This window comes from Astatotilapia calliptera, chromosome 18 (assembly GCF_900246225.1).
Source record: "Astatotilapia calliptera chromosome 18, fAstCal1.2, whole genome shotgun sequence".
Lineage (NCBI taxonomy): Eukaryota > Metazoa > Chordata > Actinopteri > Cichliformes > Cichlidae > Astatotilapia > Astatotilapia calliptera.
The window spans coordinates 32,188,636-32,204,462 of NC_039319.1; the positions used below are offsets into that span (position 1 = coordinate 32,188,636).

Here is a 15,827-nt window from a genome sequence, read left to right on the forward strand (position 1 = left end):
TTTTCTAGCTTCCTCCATTTGCGAACCATCGATTCGTTAATCTTAAATTCTCTCGCCGCTGCTTGATTTCCATGTTCCTCCGCGTAGCTGATGGCCTTCAGTTTAAACTGTGCTTCGTAAGCGTGTCTCTTTGCCATTTTCAGGGTTGTTAAAACAACGATGTCCTGCATAACGCACATACCTGTTCTTTTATACAGGTATGTGCGATAAAGTCAACGCACACACTTCACCCTTTAGCGTTCTCATGGCGTTCTCTACTACGTCCTCATTACAACACACAGGGCGCACTGCGCTATAGGGCGCGCCGTACTTTTTGAAGAAAACCTAAGACTTTTAAGTGCGCCTTATGGTTGTGAAAATACGGTAAATGGGTTGAAGCCAGTGCTGTCAAAGAAGCTATATCTCAGGTAGCAGCTGGTAAATTCGTCACTGACATTTTTGCTAGGCATGGTACACCCACTTACCTCATTTCTGACAGAGGGTCTCCTTTGTGAGTGAGCTTTTTGAACATGTTGTTTCTGCCTCAGACAAATGCTACTGAACGCGTCAACCGGACTCTGAAAACTGCAATCCGCGCTTATGTAGGTGATAAGCACACATCATGGGACAAGTTTCTCCCTCAAATTTGCTTTGCTCTGCGCACCGCCCCCCATGACAGTACAGGTATGACTCCTGCCATGATGCTTTATGGTCGTGAGTTAGACACCCCGCTTGACCTTATCACTCAGCCTTCTACAGTAGGTGTTGATGAACCGGGTGTGCCTTACCCTGAGACTCTGAGAGCCTCCCTGCAGGAAGCTCACGACCACGCCAAAGCAGCTTTGGACTATAGCCATGACAGACAAAAACATTACTATGACTTGAAACGTGGCATGTCGATGTCTCGTGTTGGTGACCTTGTGAGAGTTAAGACGCACCCCAGGTCAGACGCTCAGTCTAACTTTACTGCTAAACTTGCACCACTGTTTCAGGGACCATTGTGTGTATCTCAGAGACTCAGTGATGTTAATTACAAATTCAAATTCAAATTTTATTTGTCACGTACACAGTCATACACAGTACGATATGTAGTGAAATGCTTGGACAACTGCTCGTGACCTAAAGAAAACAAAAAAGGAAAAGGCTATGAATAAGATAGGAAATAAATATGAAAAATTAAAAAGGGTAAATTTAACTAGGAAGGAATAAAATATAAATTAAGGTTAAAAATGAAATAACTGTACAACACAAATTAGAATGAAGGGTAAATTTAACTGGGAGAATAAGATAAAATATATAAATTAAATTGAAAATAAAATAACTGTACAACAAAATACACAATATAGAACTATATAATAATGTATGAACAAAATACACAAGAAGTATAAATAAATATATACACAATAACAGCAGCAGTGATTTAAGTGATGAAGTGAAAACAATGTCCAGAATGTCCAGTGTGTGTGTAAGAACTATATGTGTGGGTCAGGACTGTGTGGTGGTGTGATTGTGATTGAGAGACCGTATCGCCTGCGGGAAGAAGCTCCTCCTCAGTCTCTCTGTGTTGGTCTTCAGGGAGCGGAATCGCTTTCCTGACCTCAACAGAGAGAACAGTCTGTTGTTGGGATGGCTGAGGTCCTTCACGATCTTCCTGGCCTTGGTCCAGCACCGCCTGCTGTAGATTGAGTGCAGGTCAGGGAGCTCGGAGCGGATGGTGCGCTCAGCTGATCGCACAACCCTCTGTAGAGCTCGTCTGTCCTGCATGGTGCTGTTCCCGAACCAGGTTAAGATGTTTCCCGTCAGGATGCTCTCTATGGTGCACGAGTAAAAGTTCCTGAGCACCTTGGAGGGCAGTTGGAAGTCTCTCAAGCGTCTGAGATGGTAGAGACGCTGACGGGCCTTTTTCACAACGGTGTTGATGTGACAGGACCATGACAGGTCCTGCGTGATGTGAACTCCGAGGTATTTGAAGCTGTCCACTCTCTCCACTGGGCACTCGTTGATGACTCGTTCCTCTCCTGCTTAGTGCTGAAGTCCACTATCAGCTCCTTTGTCTTACTGACGTTTAGAAGGAGGTCCTCTGGCACCAGTTCTCCAGATTCCTAATCTCCTTCAGGTAGGCCGTCTCGTTGTTATCAGAGATCAGGCCCACCACGACGGTGTCGTCAGCAACCCTACAGGCTCACTTGGGTGGACTCCGGTGTGGATGCAGGTGTTTATCATGTTGTGAACATGCAACCGTTCCATACCTGGGACTCTCTCACTTCCAAAGAACATTCTGTTTCATTGCCTGCTGAGAGAGAGACCGCAGAGGGTCTGAACTCTGACTCTCAGGCCCACCCTGGCCCCCCTGCAGATACTGACATTGACTCTGAGCCATTCCCCTTTGATTTACCGGACATTGACTCTTCTTCTGGTGTGGGCGCTGTTCCAGAGAGTGTTTCACCCAGATCTGTCCAGCACCCAGCTGCTGGTGGACATTACAATCTCAGGCCCAGACGTTTCCCCAGAGTTACGTCTGGCTGGAGCAACAAAAGATGGACTAATGATTTTCACACAACCAGGCTTGATCTGAAGTGAAATGTTTTGGTTAAACCTGTTTGATGCTGTCTTGTTGCATTGCTACTTTGAGTCATGATATGTAGATGTTTCTGTTTGCTCTACTTAATCCAGTTTTATGGCTCTTTCGTGCGTTAAGGTTCATTCTTGGCATTTACTTAGAAAAAAAAAAAAGAACAAAAGAAAAAAGTGAAAAAAACTAAGAAGACTGATTTTCCACTGTACATGTTCGTCTTATTTTCACCAATTTCATTTTTAAATGGTCTTTTGCCCTGTGTCTGTGCACCAATCTTAGCTGTAACCTCTATGTATAGGGTACTGTTAGGTGTGGTGTGTGCTTTTTCAGCTGTGTACGGCTGAGGACAGCCTTTTTCTCACCAGGGGGGGACTATGTAACAGTTGCTATTGTAATGCAGTGTATCACCACATGGCGGCGCCTCCTGTCTCACGACTGGTGTCACCCCCTTTTGGTTCTTCTTCGCACTCCTCCTGAAATGGATGCTCCCGTGTGTACGCGGACTAGTGTGCTCTTTAGTAATGTGTGGTAGAGGTAGCACTTTTATTTTTGATATTGTAAATAAATGAGTACTTTTTGGAAAGTCAGAAGCTGTTGCTCATTCGCTATCCACCTGCACACCTCCGCGGCTGGCTTCATCTCCACTGCACGTTACAATATGTTGATTTTTTTCGCCTACTCATATCATCATTTTTTTACTCCTGGTTCTGTATGTTCATGTTCTGTTCTTTTGTAAACTTCATCTGTTTGTATGTTGTATACTCATTGTGTTTCAATAAAGTTCGATTTAAAAAAGGTACGTTCTAAACGAAGCTTCAGACGTCACTGATCACGTGACTCTGGCCAAACGAATCAAGCCTCGACACGGTGCTTCTGAAGCAGCGCGTTGATCTTTCTGACACACGCACCGGAGCGTCAGCTTCAAGCGGACCATCACTACCTCTCACATCTAAAGGTGTCAAGGTAACTTTGAACTGAGTTCAGTCAATCTGGAGTTTTTCCAAGTTTTCTGTTGCTCTCTGTGAGAGAAGAGCGTTAAAGGCGGGGCTCTCTTCTATTGGTGTGCAAACCAATAGAATGCATCGTGGTGGGGGGGGGGGGGCATCACGGGCATTGGCAAGAAAAAAATAAAATAATCGGTCGTACCCATGCTTCCCCGACGTCATGCCAGCGCATATTGGGAAATTCGTAGGCACCGATCGGTTTTCTATCAGCCATTTGCTGGGAGTAAGGGCGCCCTCCATTTGCGAGGTGCTGCTGGCGGCACAGGGAGGAGAGGGCGGGGCGGCGGGGAGTCTCTGGCTGGCTGGAGCGGCATCTAATAACCAACTCGCAAAACAAAATAAAAACAACACAACAAACAGATATTATGATACAGACTTATAATCTGCACCGATGTTTTTTCTAAATTCTATAAAGTGAGCGCGAGAGCCCTCGGTGCGCCTGCGCGCTGCTGAAGTCAAAGTAAACTTTATTGTCATCTCCGCTACAGACAGTCCAGCATATAGAGAGACGAGACGACGAGGCTGCAGTTACAGCGGTGCAAGTAAACAAACAATAAATATAAGAAGAGTAAGAAAATAAATCTACACTTTAGGACTCGGGGTAAAGGATCAATAACAATTTAATTTATAATTTACAGTTTGATGATTTAAAGTCTCACACAACCCGTCAAAAGGGGCGGGGCCGGCTGCTTCCAAGTAGAGCACATTTCATTTATAATGATGTAAATCCAAGCCCATCATGGATTCACGATCTGAATCCTGGGTTGTGTGAAATCCCAGAAATCAACCTTAGACAAAGTAAATCTGTGAAGTAAATCATCCTGAACCAATCAGACTAAACTCCAAACAATACATTATGTTACAGATTTTAATATTAATTAGTCATTGTTACTTGTTGATTTGTGCTTTTCTCATTGTGTGACGAATTATGACGACTGTTTGGTAGCTGTTATTGTCTCTCTCTCTCTCTTCATGTGTGTTTCTCTGGTGAAACAATAGTTTTGTGTTAATGTTAGGGCTGCACGATTTTGCATAAAATGAGAATCACGATTTTTTGGCTTAGAATTGAGATCATGATTCTCTCATAACAATAAATAAACATAAAACAACAAATGTCTCACGTTTTGTTGTTGCAGCAAAATGTTGTCCTGCTTGAAATTCCGTCTCCACCGTTGCTCGACGCTGCGTGTACAGAGCAGGTAGTGCAACAATAGAAAAATAGTTGCGGGACGGCACTGTGTAGCGTTTGTCTAGGGTGTTGATCGTTTTCCTAAATCCCTCGTTTTGCACAGTGTTGATGGAGCCATATCTTTGGTCAGGTGATAAGTGATAGCCTCCGTAATGTCTTTGTGCCTGCGGGAGTTCGACGGGTATAGGGAAGCGCTGTATAAGGTTCCCGTTATTGATGTTTGGGTGGTTGACCGGGACGGATTTTCTCCTGTCACTTTCTCGTCATCCCTGACGTGCTCTCCGTTGTTGTTTCCCTGCTAATTTTAGCATCACACGGCACAGCTTCTGTATCACGTGGTATAAGGCTCCGCCCTTGTCATTTGTTGAGCAGGAAGAGTGAGCGCTTGTTTTCATGCAGAGTACGTCCCGGATCAAAATGTGAAGTTTTACAAATCACCACTTCTTTAGTTAATATCATTTCAGTCTCAGACAATCTCGTTTCTCTTACAGAGGTTGAATGCACCTTCTGCGGATGGCGGTACCACACAGTGTGCGTGGACTTCCCCTGCACAGAAGGCAACTACAAATGCTGTGAATGCTAAATAAACAGAAACAAATGATCCCTGTTGTCTTTGCTTGATGATTGGTTTGAGTTTTCATGTAGAGTACGTCCCGGATCAAAATGCGGTACATTTGATCTCTGTTGTTTTTGCCTGATGATTGGTTTGAGTCTTGACAATCCACATTGCTGGCGTTGCATCTTTCAATGCCAGCAATGGCAGGTATCAGTGCTCAAACCTTTTGTGTTTGTTTCCAACAAGTTGCCCACCTCGGGAAACAAAAATGTGTTCTTTTACTTGTCAGATGAACATATGAGACACTTTGACTCTTCAGTGCAGTGTGGAGCCTAACAAAGATCTGTTTTGTGTCCCAGCTGATCAGCAGGAGGAGGAGAGTCTGACGGAGCAGCAGAGGAACATTTTCAGCTACTTGGACTCAGCTCAGCCACTACAGAGGAAACAATGAGCTCAACACAGAAGGTGACAGACAGAGCAGGACCATATGACCAAAGATATTTATCACCATATACATTTGAACATTTGCCATAACGATGTAGCTGACGATAGAATTGACACCAGACAAAATACTTTACAGCTGCACAACTTTATTAAAAACCCATCAATGTATTTTCACTGAAACAAGCAGCTGTTGTTTATGTGCATTAAAGTTATATAAAAATGTAACAGTGCAAATGCAAATTCCTCGCTGACAGTTTAACCAAAAGGCGTTTCCAGTGGAAACTGGCCGACACATCCTGAGCATAACCATGTATAATATCCACTAAACTTCAGAAGAGGTTATACAGTCGTGGCCAAAAGGTTTGAGAATTGCATAAATATTGGAACCTGGAGAAGTTGCTGCTTAAGATTTTATAATAGCATTTTGCCTGCACTCCAGAATGTTATGAGGAGTGATCAGATGAACTGCATCGTCCTTCTTTTTATAATACAGATTTGTACTTTATTTCAAATTGAACCTTTAAAGGGGCATTTCTGGACTTTTAAACACCAGTAATGTACTTTTAAGGGAACATTCAAAAAAAATGTTCCTATAGGTACAAAAATGTTCTTATTTTGTATTTCTGAGAGTGTATCATGTAACACTATAGATCAACTTAGCTCAGAATATATAAAGCATATAAACAGTTACAGCAATATGATGCAACAAACACAGCAGCTACTGATCCAAAATACTCAAAGCTTCATAGAACTGAAACCAACATTTATTTTTAGCTCCATCCTGCTGCTGATACAGACTTTAGGTTTCTGAACATTAAACTTGTTGCTGCCTTTCATAGTGTGTAACTTGAAGGCCCTGAGTACTTTCTCCCACACTGAAAACACTGGGATGATCACATTATTTGAACATTACCTAATAAGACTGATTCAGCACAGACAGTTATGTTAGATTTGTATTGTTGATTGTTATTTATGCTTAGAAATATTTACTTATATATGCTTAGAGTTTTGTAATTAGTTGTAGATTGGTAGAGGTTTTGATCCTTGATAGTCTGCAAACTTTGTGTGTATTAGACAGCACTTTGGGAGCATGAGAGGTCATACCATGTCTTATTGTTTTATGGTAGGATTAACGTAGCTACGTCTGTTCTAGTCTAAGTGCTTTTCTGTTTAGATGAACTGCTGGACTTCCTCACCGGGGGGGGGGTCTAGTCTACCCTCTTCCTGACCAAGGATGTTTGACCCTTTGATCAGCAGTCCACACACACACACACACACACACACACACACACACACACACACACACACACACACACACAGGCAAGGTACTCTTTGTTTGTATGTAGACGTCATATGTTAATGAACTTATGCATATTCATGTAACCTCAATAAAAGAACAGTGGTACGGGAGAACGGACGAGAGCTACTGGGGTCAAGCGAAGGAACGGCGCTCTGTCTGGTTCTCTCCCGTGCACGAGTAACATGAAGAAGTTTGCCTACTTGCGTCTTGCTTGCAGTGTAATTATATTGTCTTAACGTTCCAGCGAATAGGTTTATGCTACAAACCTATCAAGTTATGTTAAACTTTCCTAGCAGTCCTTCACAAACAGGGAACAGTCTGTCTATTCTCTCCATCTGTCAGCTGCTGCTGGCTCTTCCTCCTCCTCTTCCTCACACACTGCTGAGTTTGTCCTGGTGGATCATCAGGGCTGCAAAGCCTCACAGATGATGTGCAGCAGTGGCTCCCTCAGTCTGTCCTCACTCTGGACACTTGCAGTCGTCACACATGGAAATCAAATGTGTGATAAGCTGCAGGATTCAAACACAAGTGTAACTTATAAACACATGTTCATACTTTTATTCCACAATCAGAGAGAAAGAAACAGAGAGAGAGTGCAGGACAGACAGACAGGTGACAGTCTCAGGTGTACACACTGCTACACAACAGCACCAGAGAAGCAGGATTTAGTGTTTGTGTTATTACGAGTGTAAACAAGAAGAGTTCCAGATGGTGCAGTGGACACATGTGTGACTGCTGTGATTAAAGCATCTTTCTTTCAGCTTAACGAGTGAACCGTCAGCTCGTTCAAACACACGTTAAAGTGCGTTTGGCTCGACACCACCGAACAGAGGCAGCAATATAACACAGCTAACATTAACAGTGCAGTGAATCCTGCTTGTGCCGTGATGTTCAGGACTGCAAACCGAGCAGCATCACTGACTTTCAGCTTGTTGTGTTTGTGGATATATGACTGACTTTAATTATCCACAAAATCATCACATTCTCTGTCAGATTAAGGTCGACTATCCGGTTGTTCAGTGATGACGCGACGAATCCTACTTCCGGGCCTAAAGTAGTCTGCGTTTAATATAGCTTTTTTGTTGTTAACATGTTTAATGTTATGTATTTTCTTCTATTTGATCTCAAAATCTCCTAAAACAGTCAGTGATCACTGCTGACCTCCCTCGGCTTTTATTACCGCTAATCATTTATTTAAGCTCAGGTTTTAAAACCTTAGGATGTAACTACAGCCCAGCCCATGCAGCAGTATATGAATGACTAACCTCGTGTTGTGGATGGATTATCTCAGTTGTTCTCCTGGCTGAAGTTTGGTCCTTTTACAGCATCCTGCCATGCGATTACATTTGTTCCTGACCACCGAGAACACTCACATAAACTTTTATCGAGTGGAAAAAAAGTTAGCTTGTTTATATTATGCTAACATAGCTGTGTCGCTAGCGGTCACGTAGCACATCATTATATACCAGCTAGCCCAACTTCAGTAACCCTACAAACGTCACTGCTGTTTAGTTTTCTGTCTTCATTTATGTTGGAAGTGATAGCAGAGCTGTAGGTTTGAATTTGTTTCCAAAACCCCGCAGTCAGGACATGCTATATTGTATTTAGATAGAAGCTAGCGAGCTAACTCCCTGCTAACTTCTAACTCCGTTAAATGTCATAAATTCCGTTTTCATGGATGCCTGGATGTTAAACTCAGTTGTTACACCTGGTAGGGCAGAACGCTGATCATTTTATTAAAGATGAAAGACTTTAGACAGTTTTTCAACTCTCAGTAATGCCATAGTGATCGTTTGATATATGGACCTGCAGCGGAGTTTAGACCCAGACACGGCTAGTGACGTCAGACTGAACAACCGGATTGAATGGCGTATATTTTAAAGGCTTTAAAACCAAGTTAACGCTGAAAGTACAAACATCACTAATGTCACATAACTCTGCCGACAAGGCATAGCTATGGCTATGAAATGCTCTTTGTGTATCACTTCTTCATTATGAAAGATGTCATTAATGCACTAGTAATGTCTCATCTGGAGTATTGTTCAATCATTTGGTCAGCAGCTAATAAGACAGATCTTAACAGACTTCAGTTAGTCCAGAATAAGGCGTCCAGATTAGTGTGAAGATGTTCATACTATACTAATATTGATCAAATGCATAATAACCTTTCTTGGCTTCCTGTACAGGCTAAAATATTCTATGGCTTACTTGTAGTTCTAAAGAAAGCAATTCTGTTAAACACACCACATTTATTCTGCTCAGCTGCAGTATCCAGATGAAATACATCATCATATTACACAGTTTTCAACAAGCTGCAATTTAGTAAATGCTCGAGTTAAAAGTAACGTTTTGTAAAACTGTTACATTTAGAGCAACTTTTAAGTGGAATAAGTTGCCTTAAAAAATTAGAGAATTATTCAAAACTTCAATGAACACTTAAAAGCCGATTTACAGAGCTTTTAGTTGTTGTAAATATTGTAAGACATGATTTGTTTTTGAAATTTGTGTAATGTGCCTCAATGTTATTGATATTATTATTATTATTATTATTGATTGCTTATATTTGAACAATTGTGAAACCTCACTGTGGATGTAAGAGTGAAATTATGTGGATATCTTGAATCCACTTTATTGTGTAATATTTTATGTGAGTATTTGATGGAAGACGAGCAACATCTGTTGTGGAAGCTAACGGGGTTCCTTTAGAATAAACAAACATAGGATTTATTATCACTGAATAATTCTGTATAAATCTATACAAATTATAGAAATATGTAATAGGAAACAACAAAATAATCTAAATTATAAAATAATGTGTGTGTGTGTGTGTGTGTGTGTGATTTTAGTGTTTGAACAGTCATGAATTATCTTTAACAGCAGGTTGGATGTAATGTGTTAGAACTACCAGCAGGTGGGGATAAGAGACCTTTAAGGTGTTTGGTGCCACGCTCCACCTTCAGGTTTAAAACTAGTGTTAATGGAGTTTGAAGGTTGAGTTTGTTCCACGACTGCATTTCACTCACTGCCTCTGTTTGTATCTCTGTCACTGCAGGACCAACATGGAGCCAGAAGTCAGCGCTCTCAGGAGGCCGACAAACCTCACAGAAGAAAGGGAGAGAAAAAACACACCTGTGACGAGTGTGGGAAGGCTTTTACTGAGAAGGCTAAACTAAAACAGCATCAGGTCATCCACACTGGAGAGAGACCATTCAGCTGTGACTTGTGTGGAAAGTCTTTTTCCTTCAAGCGTTCCCTAAAAAGACACCAACTCATCCACAGTGGAGTTAAAGCGTACAGCTGTGATCAGTGTGGCAGAGCTTTTACTCACAGTAGCCACTTACAGAGTCATCTAGTTACCCACTCTAAAATTAAGGCATACAGCTGTGACGAGTGTGGGAAGGGTTTTACTGTGAGGGCTAAACTAAAACAGCATCAGGTCATCCACACTGGAGAGAGACCGTTCAGCTGTGACTTGTGTGGAAATTCTTTTTCCAGGAAGGGTTCCCTAAAAAAACACCAACTCATCCACAGTGGAGTTAAAGCGTACAGCTGTGATCAGTGTGGCAGAGCTTTTACTCACAGTAGCCACTTACAGAGTCATCTAGTTACCCACTCTGGAATTAAGGCATACAGCTGTGACGAGTGTGGGATGGAGTTTACTCTGAAGGCTTCACTAAAACAGCATCAGGTCATCCACACTGGAGAGAGACCGTTCAGCTGTGACTTGTGTGGAAAGTCTTTTTCCTTGAAGCGTTCCCTAAAAACACACCAACTCATCCACAGTGGAGTTAAAGCGTACAGCTGTGATCAGTGTGGCAGAGCTTTTACTCACAGTAGCCACTTACAGAAGCATCTAGTTACTCACTCTGGAATTAAGCCATACAGCTGTGACATCTGTGGAAAAACTTTCAGCCAGAGAGGGAGCCGAAATACACACCTACGCATTCACACCAGACATGATGTGTACTGCTGTGAACAGTGTGGCAAATACTTTACAACAGACGCACAGTTACAACGACACATGTTTACCCACACTGAGGAGAGACCTTATCAATGTGACCTGTGTGAGAAGACTTTTAAATCTCCACATGACCTGAGACTACACCAACAGATCCACACCAGAAAGAGACTCTACAAGTGCAGCTACTGTGAGGTATGTATTTATATTGTTATCTTGTCATTTTAGCCTGACTGTTTGGAACAACTCTGCTCATTAAACTGTGTTAGCATGTTAGCAATTCTACTGCATGGAAAAGCAGCTCTGAGTGATTATTCAGATTTTCCTTTCAGTTATGATTTTAGTATTACTGTAGTATTATGGTGGTAGTATTGTAGTTATTGCAGACCAGTAAACTGAGTGTGTTAACTGAAACAGTCAAATGTAGTTGGACGTCTGCAGAGATGCTCTTTATTTCAGGCGACGTTCAGGATACAAATGTTGAAGGACTGACTTACACTGTCTTTGTGTCTTTGTTTAGAAGCAGAGCGACATAGATGGATCCAGTTCTCAACCCTGTCATCACTGTGGTGGTGGGAAAGACTTTCATTGTGACCTCTGTGGAAAAACTTTCAGTCGGCAAAAGACCCTAAAAGTACATCAACGTAGACACACTGGAGACAAACTGAAATACTGCAAAGAATGTGGGAGAAGCTTCACCACACCAAGTGATTTAAAACGACATGAACTGATTCACAGTGGGGTTAAAAAGCACCTCTGTGATCAGTGTGGGTCATCCTTCACCACTGCAGGTCAGCTTAAATCACACAAACGAGTCCACACAGGAGAGAAACCACACAAGTGCAGACACTGTGAGAGAAGCTTCTCACAATCAGGTAGTCGTAACATTCATGAACGTGCACACATGGAAGGAAACTACAGCTGTGACCAGTGTGACAAGAGCTTCAGGAATCTCAGTTCATACTCTGCACACAAACGATCCCATGTTACTAATAAACTGTTTCACTGTTACCAATGTGCCCAAACATTCACCTCATTGTCTGCTCTGTGCAAACATCAGCGCGATCACTCAGGGCTGAAATCACTCCCATCACTGGATCACAGTGAATCTGAAGACACAGAAAGATCATCTGGTTTCCTCTGGTCAGACTCAAAAAGATTGAGATCAGGCTCCACAGAGTTCAGATAGAATCATCTAAACTTGTGTTGAACTGAACTGGTTGCTGGGCTGAACTTCTACATAATACAGATCTACATGGGATCTTCTTTTCTGTTGTTTTACTGAGTCAGTTTTGTCGTTTTTTCTCTGTCCTGGTTTTGCTCGTCTGTAAATGATTGAAACTCAGTCAAATAGTTCATTGTTCTCCAGCTTTACGTTTTGGAAACTCATGTTTAACCTTTAAAACTCTGACATGTTTTAGCACACAAGGCTTCATCGGGGAGTTCACTCATGATTGGACCATGAGAACAAAGGTTTTTAGTTCTTTCAAAGAGAGTCTTGGAGATGTTTGATGTTTCTGTTTTTCTGAAACCACCTGAAAGAAAAACTATTTTTCTTGCTTTATGTAGTGTGGAAGTTTTTAATGTTTCTTCATCTGTGATGTTCTTGAATGTGTTCACGTGAAGATGGTACAAATAAACTGTCCTTTCAGCTTTAGCTCCTAATTTATTCATTATTTATGGATGTAGCACAGCAGCCGTCTCTTGATTAACACATGGAGGGCTCGGGATCTGATGGTGTCGTCTCCCTAATTTGCCCACTCAGTAAATCTCACTCATGGCCAAGAAATTGAAATAAACCTTGTTTCCCTGCTGGATAGTGATCCACTGTAACTCTGCTCCTCCTTCCTGTTTAGGATTTCTGTGGCTGAAGTAAAATTCCCGCCATCCATCACTTATCCCAGCTAACCCAAAGTGAAATAAAGTTTTGCTGGTCTTAAAAAAGCATTACAATAATGGGCATTACCAATGCAAACTGAATGATACAGAAGATGAAAGAAGAGACTTTGATCAGTTAATAAAGCTCATGATCTGGATTCATTGTGGCTGCTACACAGATACTTCTGGGTCACTTCTCTCAGTTAGGAACCTTCCTCACCAAACTGACTGTTGGACCACACCCCTGGTTTCATGAGAAATTGTTTCAGCCATGATTTCTCTTCCTGTATTTCAGAGTAAAGACTGAAGTGACAAATGGAAGCATGTTTAAAAAACACAATGTGAGAGAGACGTTGAGGTCCTTAGAAGTTACCCTGGGTTTTTCTGTCACCCTGCTAGATGTTACACACCTTGTTATTGTACTGATTTCTACTGCTGGACTACTCCTGCGGAGAGTAACAATACTCTTACTAATTAGCTCCCTTTCACACCTTTGGGGATATTTATTTCTGTGTTTGCAGCGCTGTGAGCCAGAACAGCGAGAGAAAAATCTGCAACAGCGACGAGCCGAATGCTTACGTGAATCGCAGCAGCTGCACATGTGCTACGCTGAATTAGAGGATATCTTTGCTCTGGATTTCTATTTCTACTTTTTCATTTCTATATGATTCTTCTTGCATCTAAACAAAGATGATTCAATTTGCTAAATGTTGATGGCTCTTCGTGCTCAGGTGTAAATGAGACGTAATATTTGCTCTTGGTTTGGTTCTCCTGTACAGAACCTTGCAGTACAACAGAAACCTAAAAACATTATTTGTAGTTGTTATTCTTAGTTGTTCTGCTGCCTAAATACCACAGGGTCTGATTATGAAGTTATTGAGCTGCACATACTTTACGACCTGCTTAAGTTCGAGGTCACAGCGTCTGTAGAGCAGCTGGAACATAATGAAGTCTACAAGGTTAAAGTTTTCTCTTCAGTTATTGTTCTTTCTGCTGCTTGGTTTGATGGATCTGAGAGCTTTTGTTTTTATTATTGTTATTATAATTATCATTAATATTTTACTCTCTAGAAGCTTTAAAATAGTGTTTGTGTTTGAAAACATTGATTTAAGAATTGAACAGAAACATCTGTCCTTCTGAAAATCGCCCAAAGGCACGGAGACAAAGTCAAAGGATGCAACCTGTAACTTTCTCTTCCTTCATGTCAGGACCACCATCCATGATTTCATGTGGGAGTGACCCCCCACAGAGGGACAAAAGGACCCCCTGATGATCCTCTAATCGCCTGAGCCAAGGTGTGAAACTGGGTGTGGGCCCCAATCAGCCAGAGTTTCGGGTGTGTTCATTGTGAAATCTGGCCGCACCTTATCATGCGAATTCCTGAGGTCAGATGGCCCAGGATGTGAGTGGGCGTTAAGGCGTCTGGGAAGGGATCTCAAAACTGGATTATAGATGGCAGAGAGTTGGTGTCGTAAACCCCGCCTCTGTTCAAAGATGGTCGCTCACAGTGGACATAGATGCTTCTTTCACTCCTCTTTCAAACCATCTGTCCTCTCTGTCCAAAATGTGAACATTGGCATCCTCGAAAGAGTGTCCTTTATCCTTAAGATGCAGATGGACTGCTGAGTCTTGTCCTGTGGAGGTGGCTCTTCTATGTTGTGCCATGCGCTTGTGAAGTGGCTGTTTGGTCTCTCCGATGTAGAGGTCTGGGCATTCCTCACTGCACTGTACAGCATACACCACGTTGTTAAGTTTGTGTTTTGGCGTTTTGTCTTTCGGGTGAACCAGTTTGTGTCTGAGTGTGTTGCTGGGTCTGAAATGCACTGGGATGTCATGCTTGGAGAAAACTCTCCTGAGTTTTTCTGATACACCGGCTACATAGGGGATGACAATGTTGTTGCGTCTGTCTTTCTTATCCTCCCTCGCTGGTGTCTGATCTTCTTTTCTGTGCCTCTTTGCTGACTTTAAGTCAGCAAAGAGGCTCCTTTGACTACGATGACCTGGATGACTGAGAACCTTCACAGACACTTGTGGTCAAATAATGTGTCAATCACCTGTGAATCAAACTGTGTGTGGCTCAGTTCATGTCACAGTGTTGTTTAGTATATCTTCACTTGTCTCACTCTCCTTCTGTTCTGTCCATCAGGACGATCCTCAGCGCTTACACAGATCCTCCATCGATGTTGTAACTGTTGGCATGATGACATTGTATATAATTTGGATTATTTCTTTATCTTGTCAAGATCTATGTCATGATTGTAAATTGTTTAAGCTGTACATTACTGTTTGTTTTTTGTAGTCAACGTTTTGGTGCTTTGTGCTTTTATTTTGAAAGTCAAGTTCGCTTACAAGTTGCGCTAGAATAAAGGTTTTTAGTGGTTTTATTATAAAGGTTTTATTATTATATAATAATGATAATAATAATATCAATAACATTGAGGCACATTGTGTGGAGGAGGTTCAGTCATATCCTGATCATCCAGACAGATTTGATGTTTATCCTCAGCTGCTGTGTAGAAATGGTCTGACTGGTCGCTGTTACTGGGAGGTCGAGTGGAGAGGAAGCGTTTATATATCAGTGAGTTACAGAAGCATCAGAAGGAAAAGGAGGCAGTGATGACTGTGTGTTTGGAAACAATGATCAGTCCTGGAGTCTGTTCTGCTCTGATGATGGTCCTGATTCTGTCAGGCACAATAACAGATCAACATCCATCTCCTCCTCCTCCTCCTCCTCCTCCTCTGTCTCTAACAGAGCAGCAGTGTATGTGGACTGTCCTGCTGGCACTCTGTCCTTCTACAGAGTCTCCTCTGACACTCTGATCCACCTCCACACCTTCAACACCACATTCACTCAAACTCTTTATCCTGGGTTTATGTTTCCCTGGTCTCCTGGTTCCTCAGTGTCCCTGTGCTGAGTGGAGTGTAAAGAGTGTCTCCTGTTACA

At 42.1% G+C, this 15,827-nt stretch overlaps 1 protein-coding gene and 1 long non-coding RNA gene across 3 annotated transcripts; both read left to right on the forward strand.

Moving 5' to 3' along the window:
• Window positions 1-328: 328 nt before the first annotated feature.
• Window positions 329-2,737, forward strand: LOC113010534 (uncharacterized). The gene is made up of 2 exons (XM_026149635.1): window positions 329-1,015; window positions 2,160-2,737. The coding sequence occupies exons 1-2, from the start codon at window positions 510-512 to the stop codon at window positions 2,557-2,559; spliced, it is 906 nt and encodes a 301-aa protein (XP_026005420.1). The 5' UTR covers window positions 329-509; the 3' UTR covers window positions 2,560-2,737.
• A 552-nt stretch (window positions 2,738-3,289) lies between these two features.
• On the forward strand, window positions 3,290-5,348 carry LOC113010535 (uncharacterized). 2 transcript variants are annotated; one of them, XR_003270363.1, is made up of 2 exons: window positions 3,290-3,517; window positions 5,239-5,348. It is a non-coding gene; the product is annotated as an uncharacterized LOC113010535 (long non-coding RNA). The 2 variants fall into 2 exon arrangements; XR_003270364.1 differs by lacking the exon at window positions 3,290-3,517 and adding an exon at window positions 5,115-5,147.
• Window positions 5,349-15,827: the final 10,479 nt, after the last annotated feature.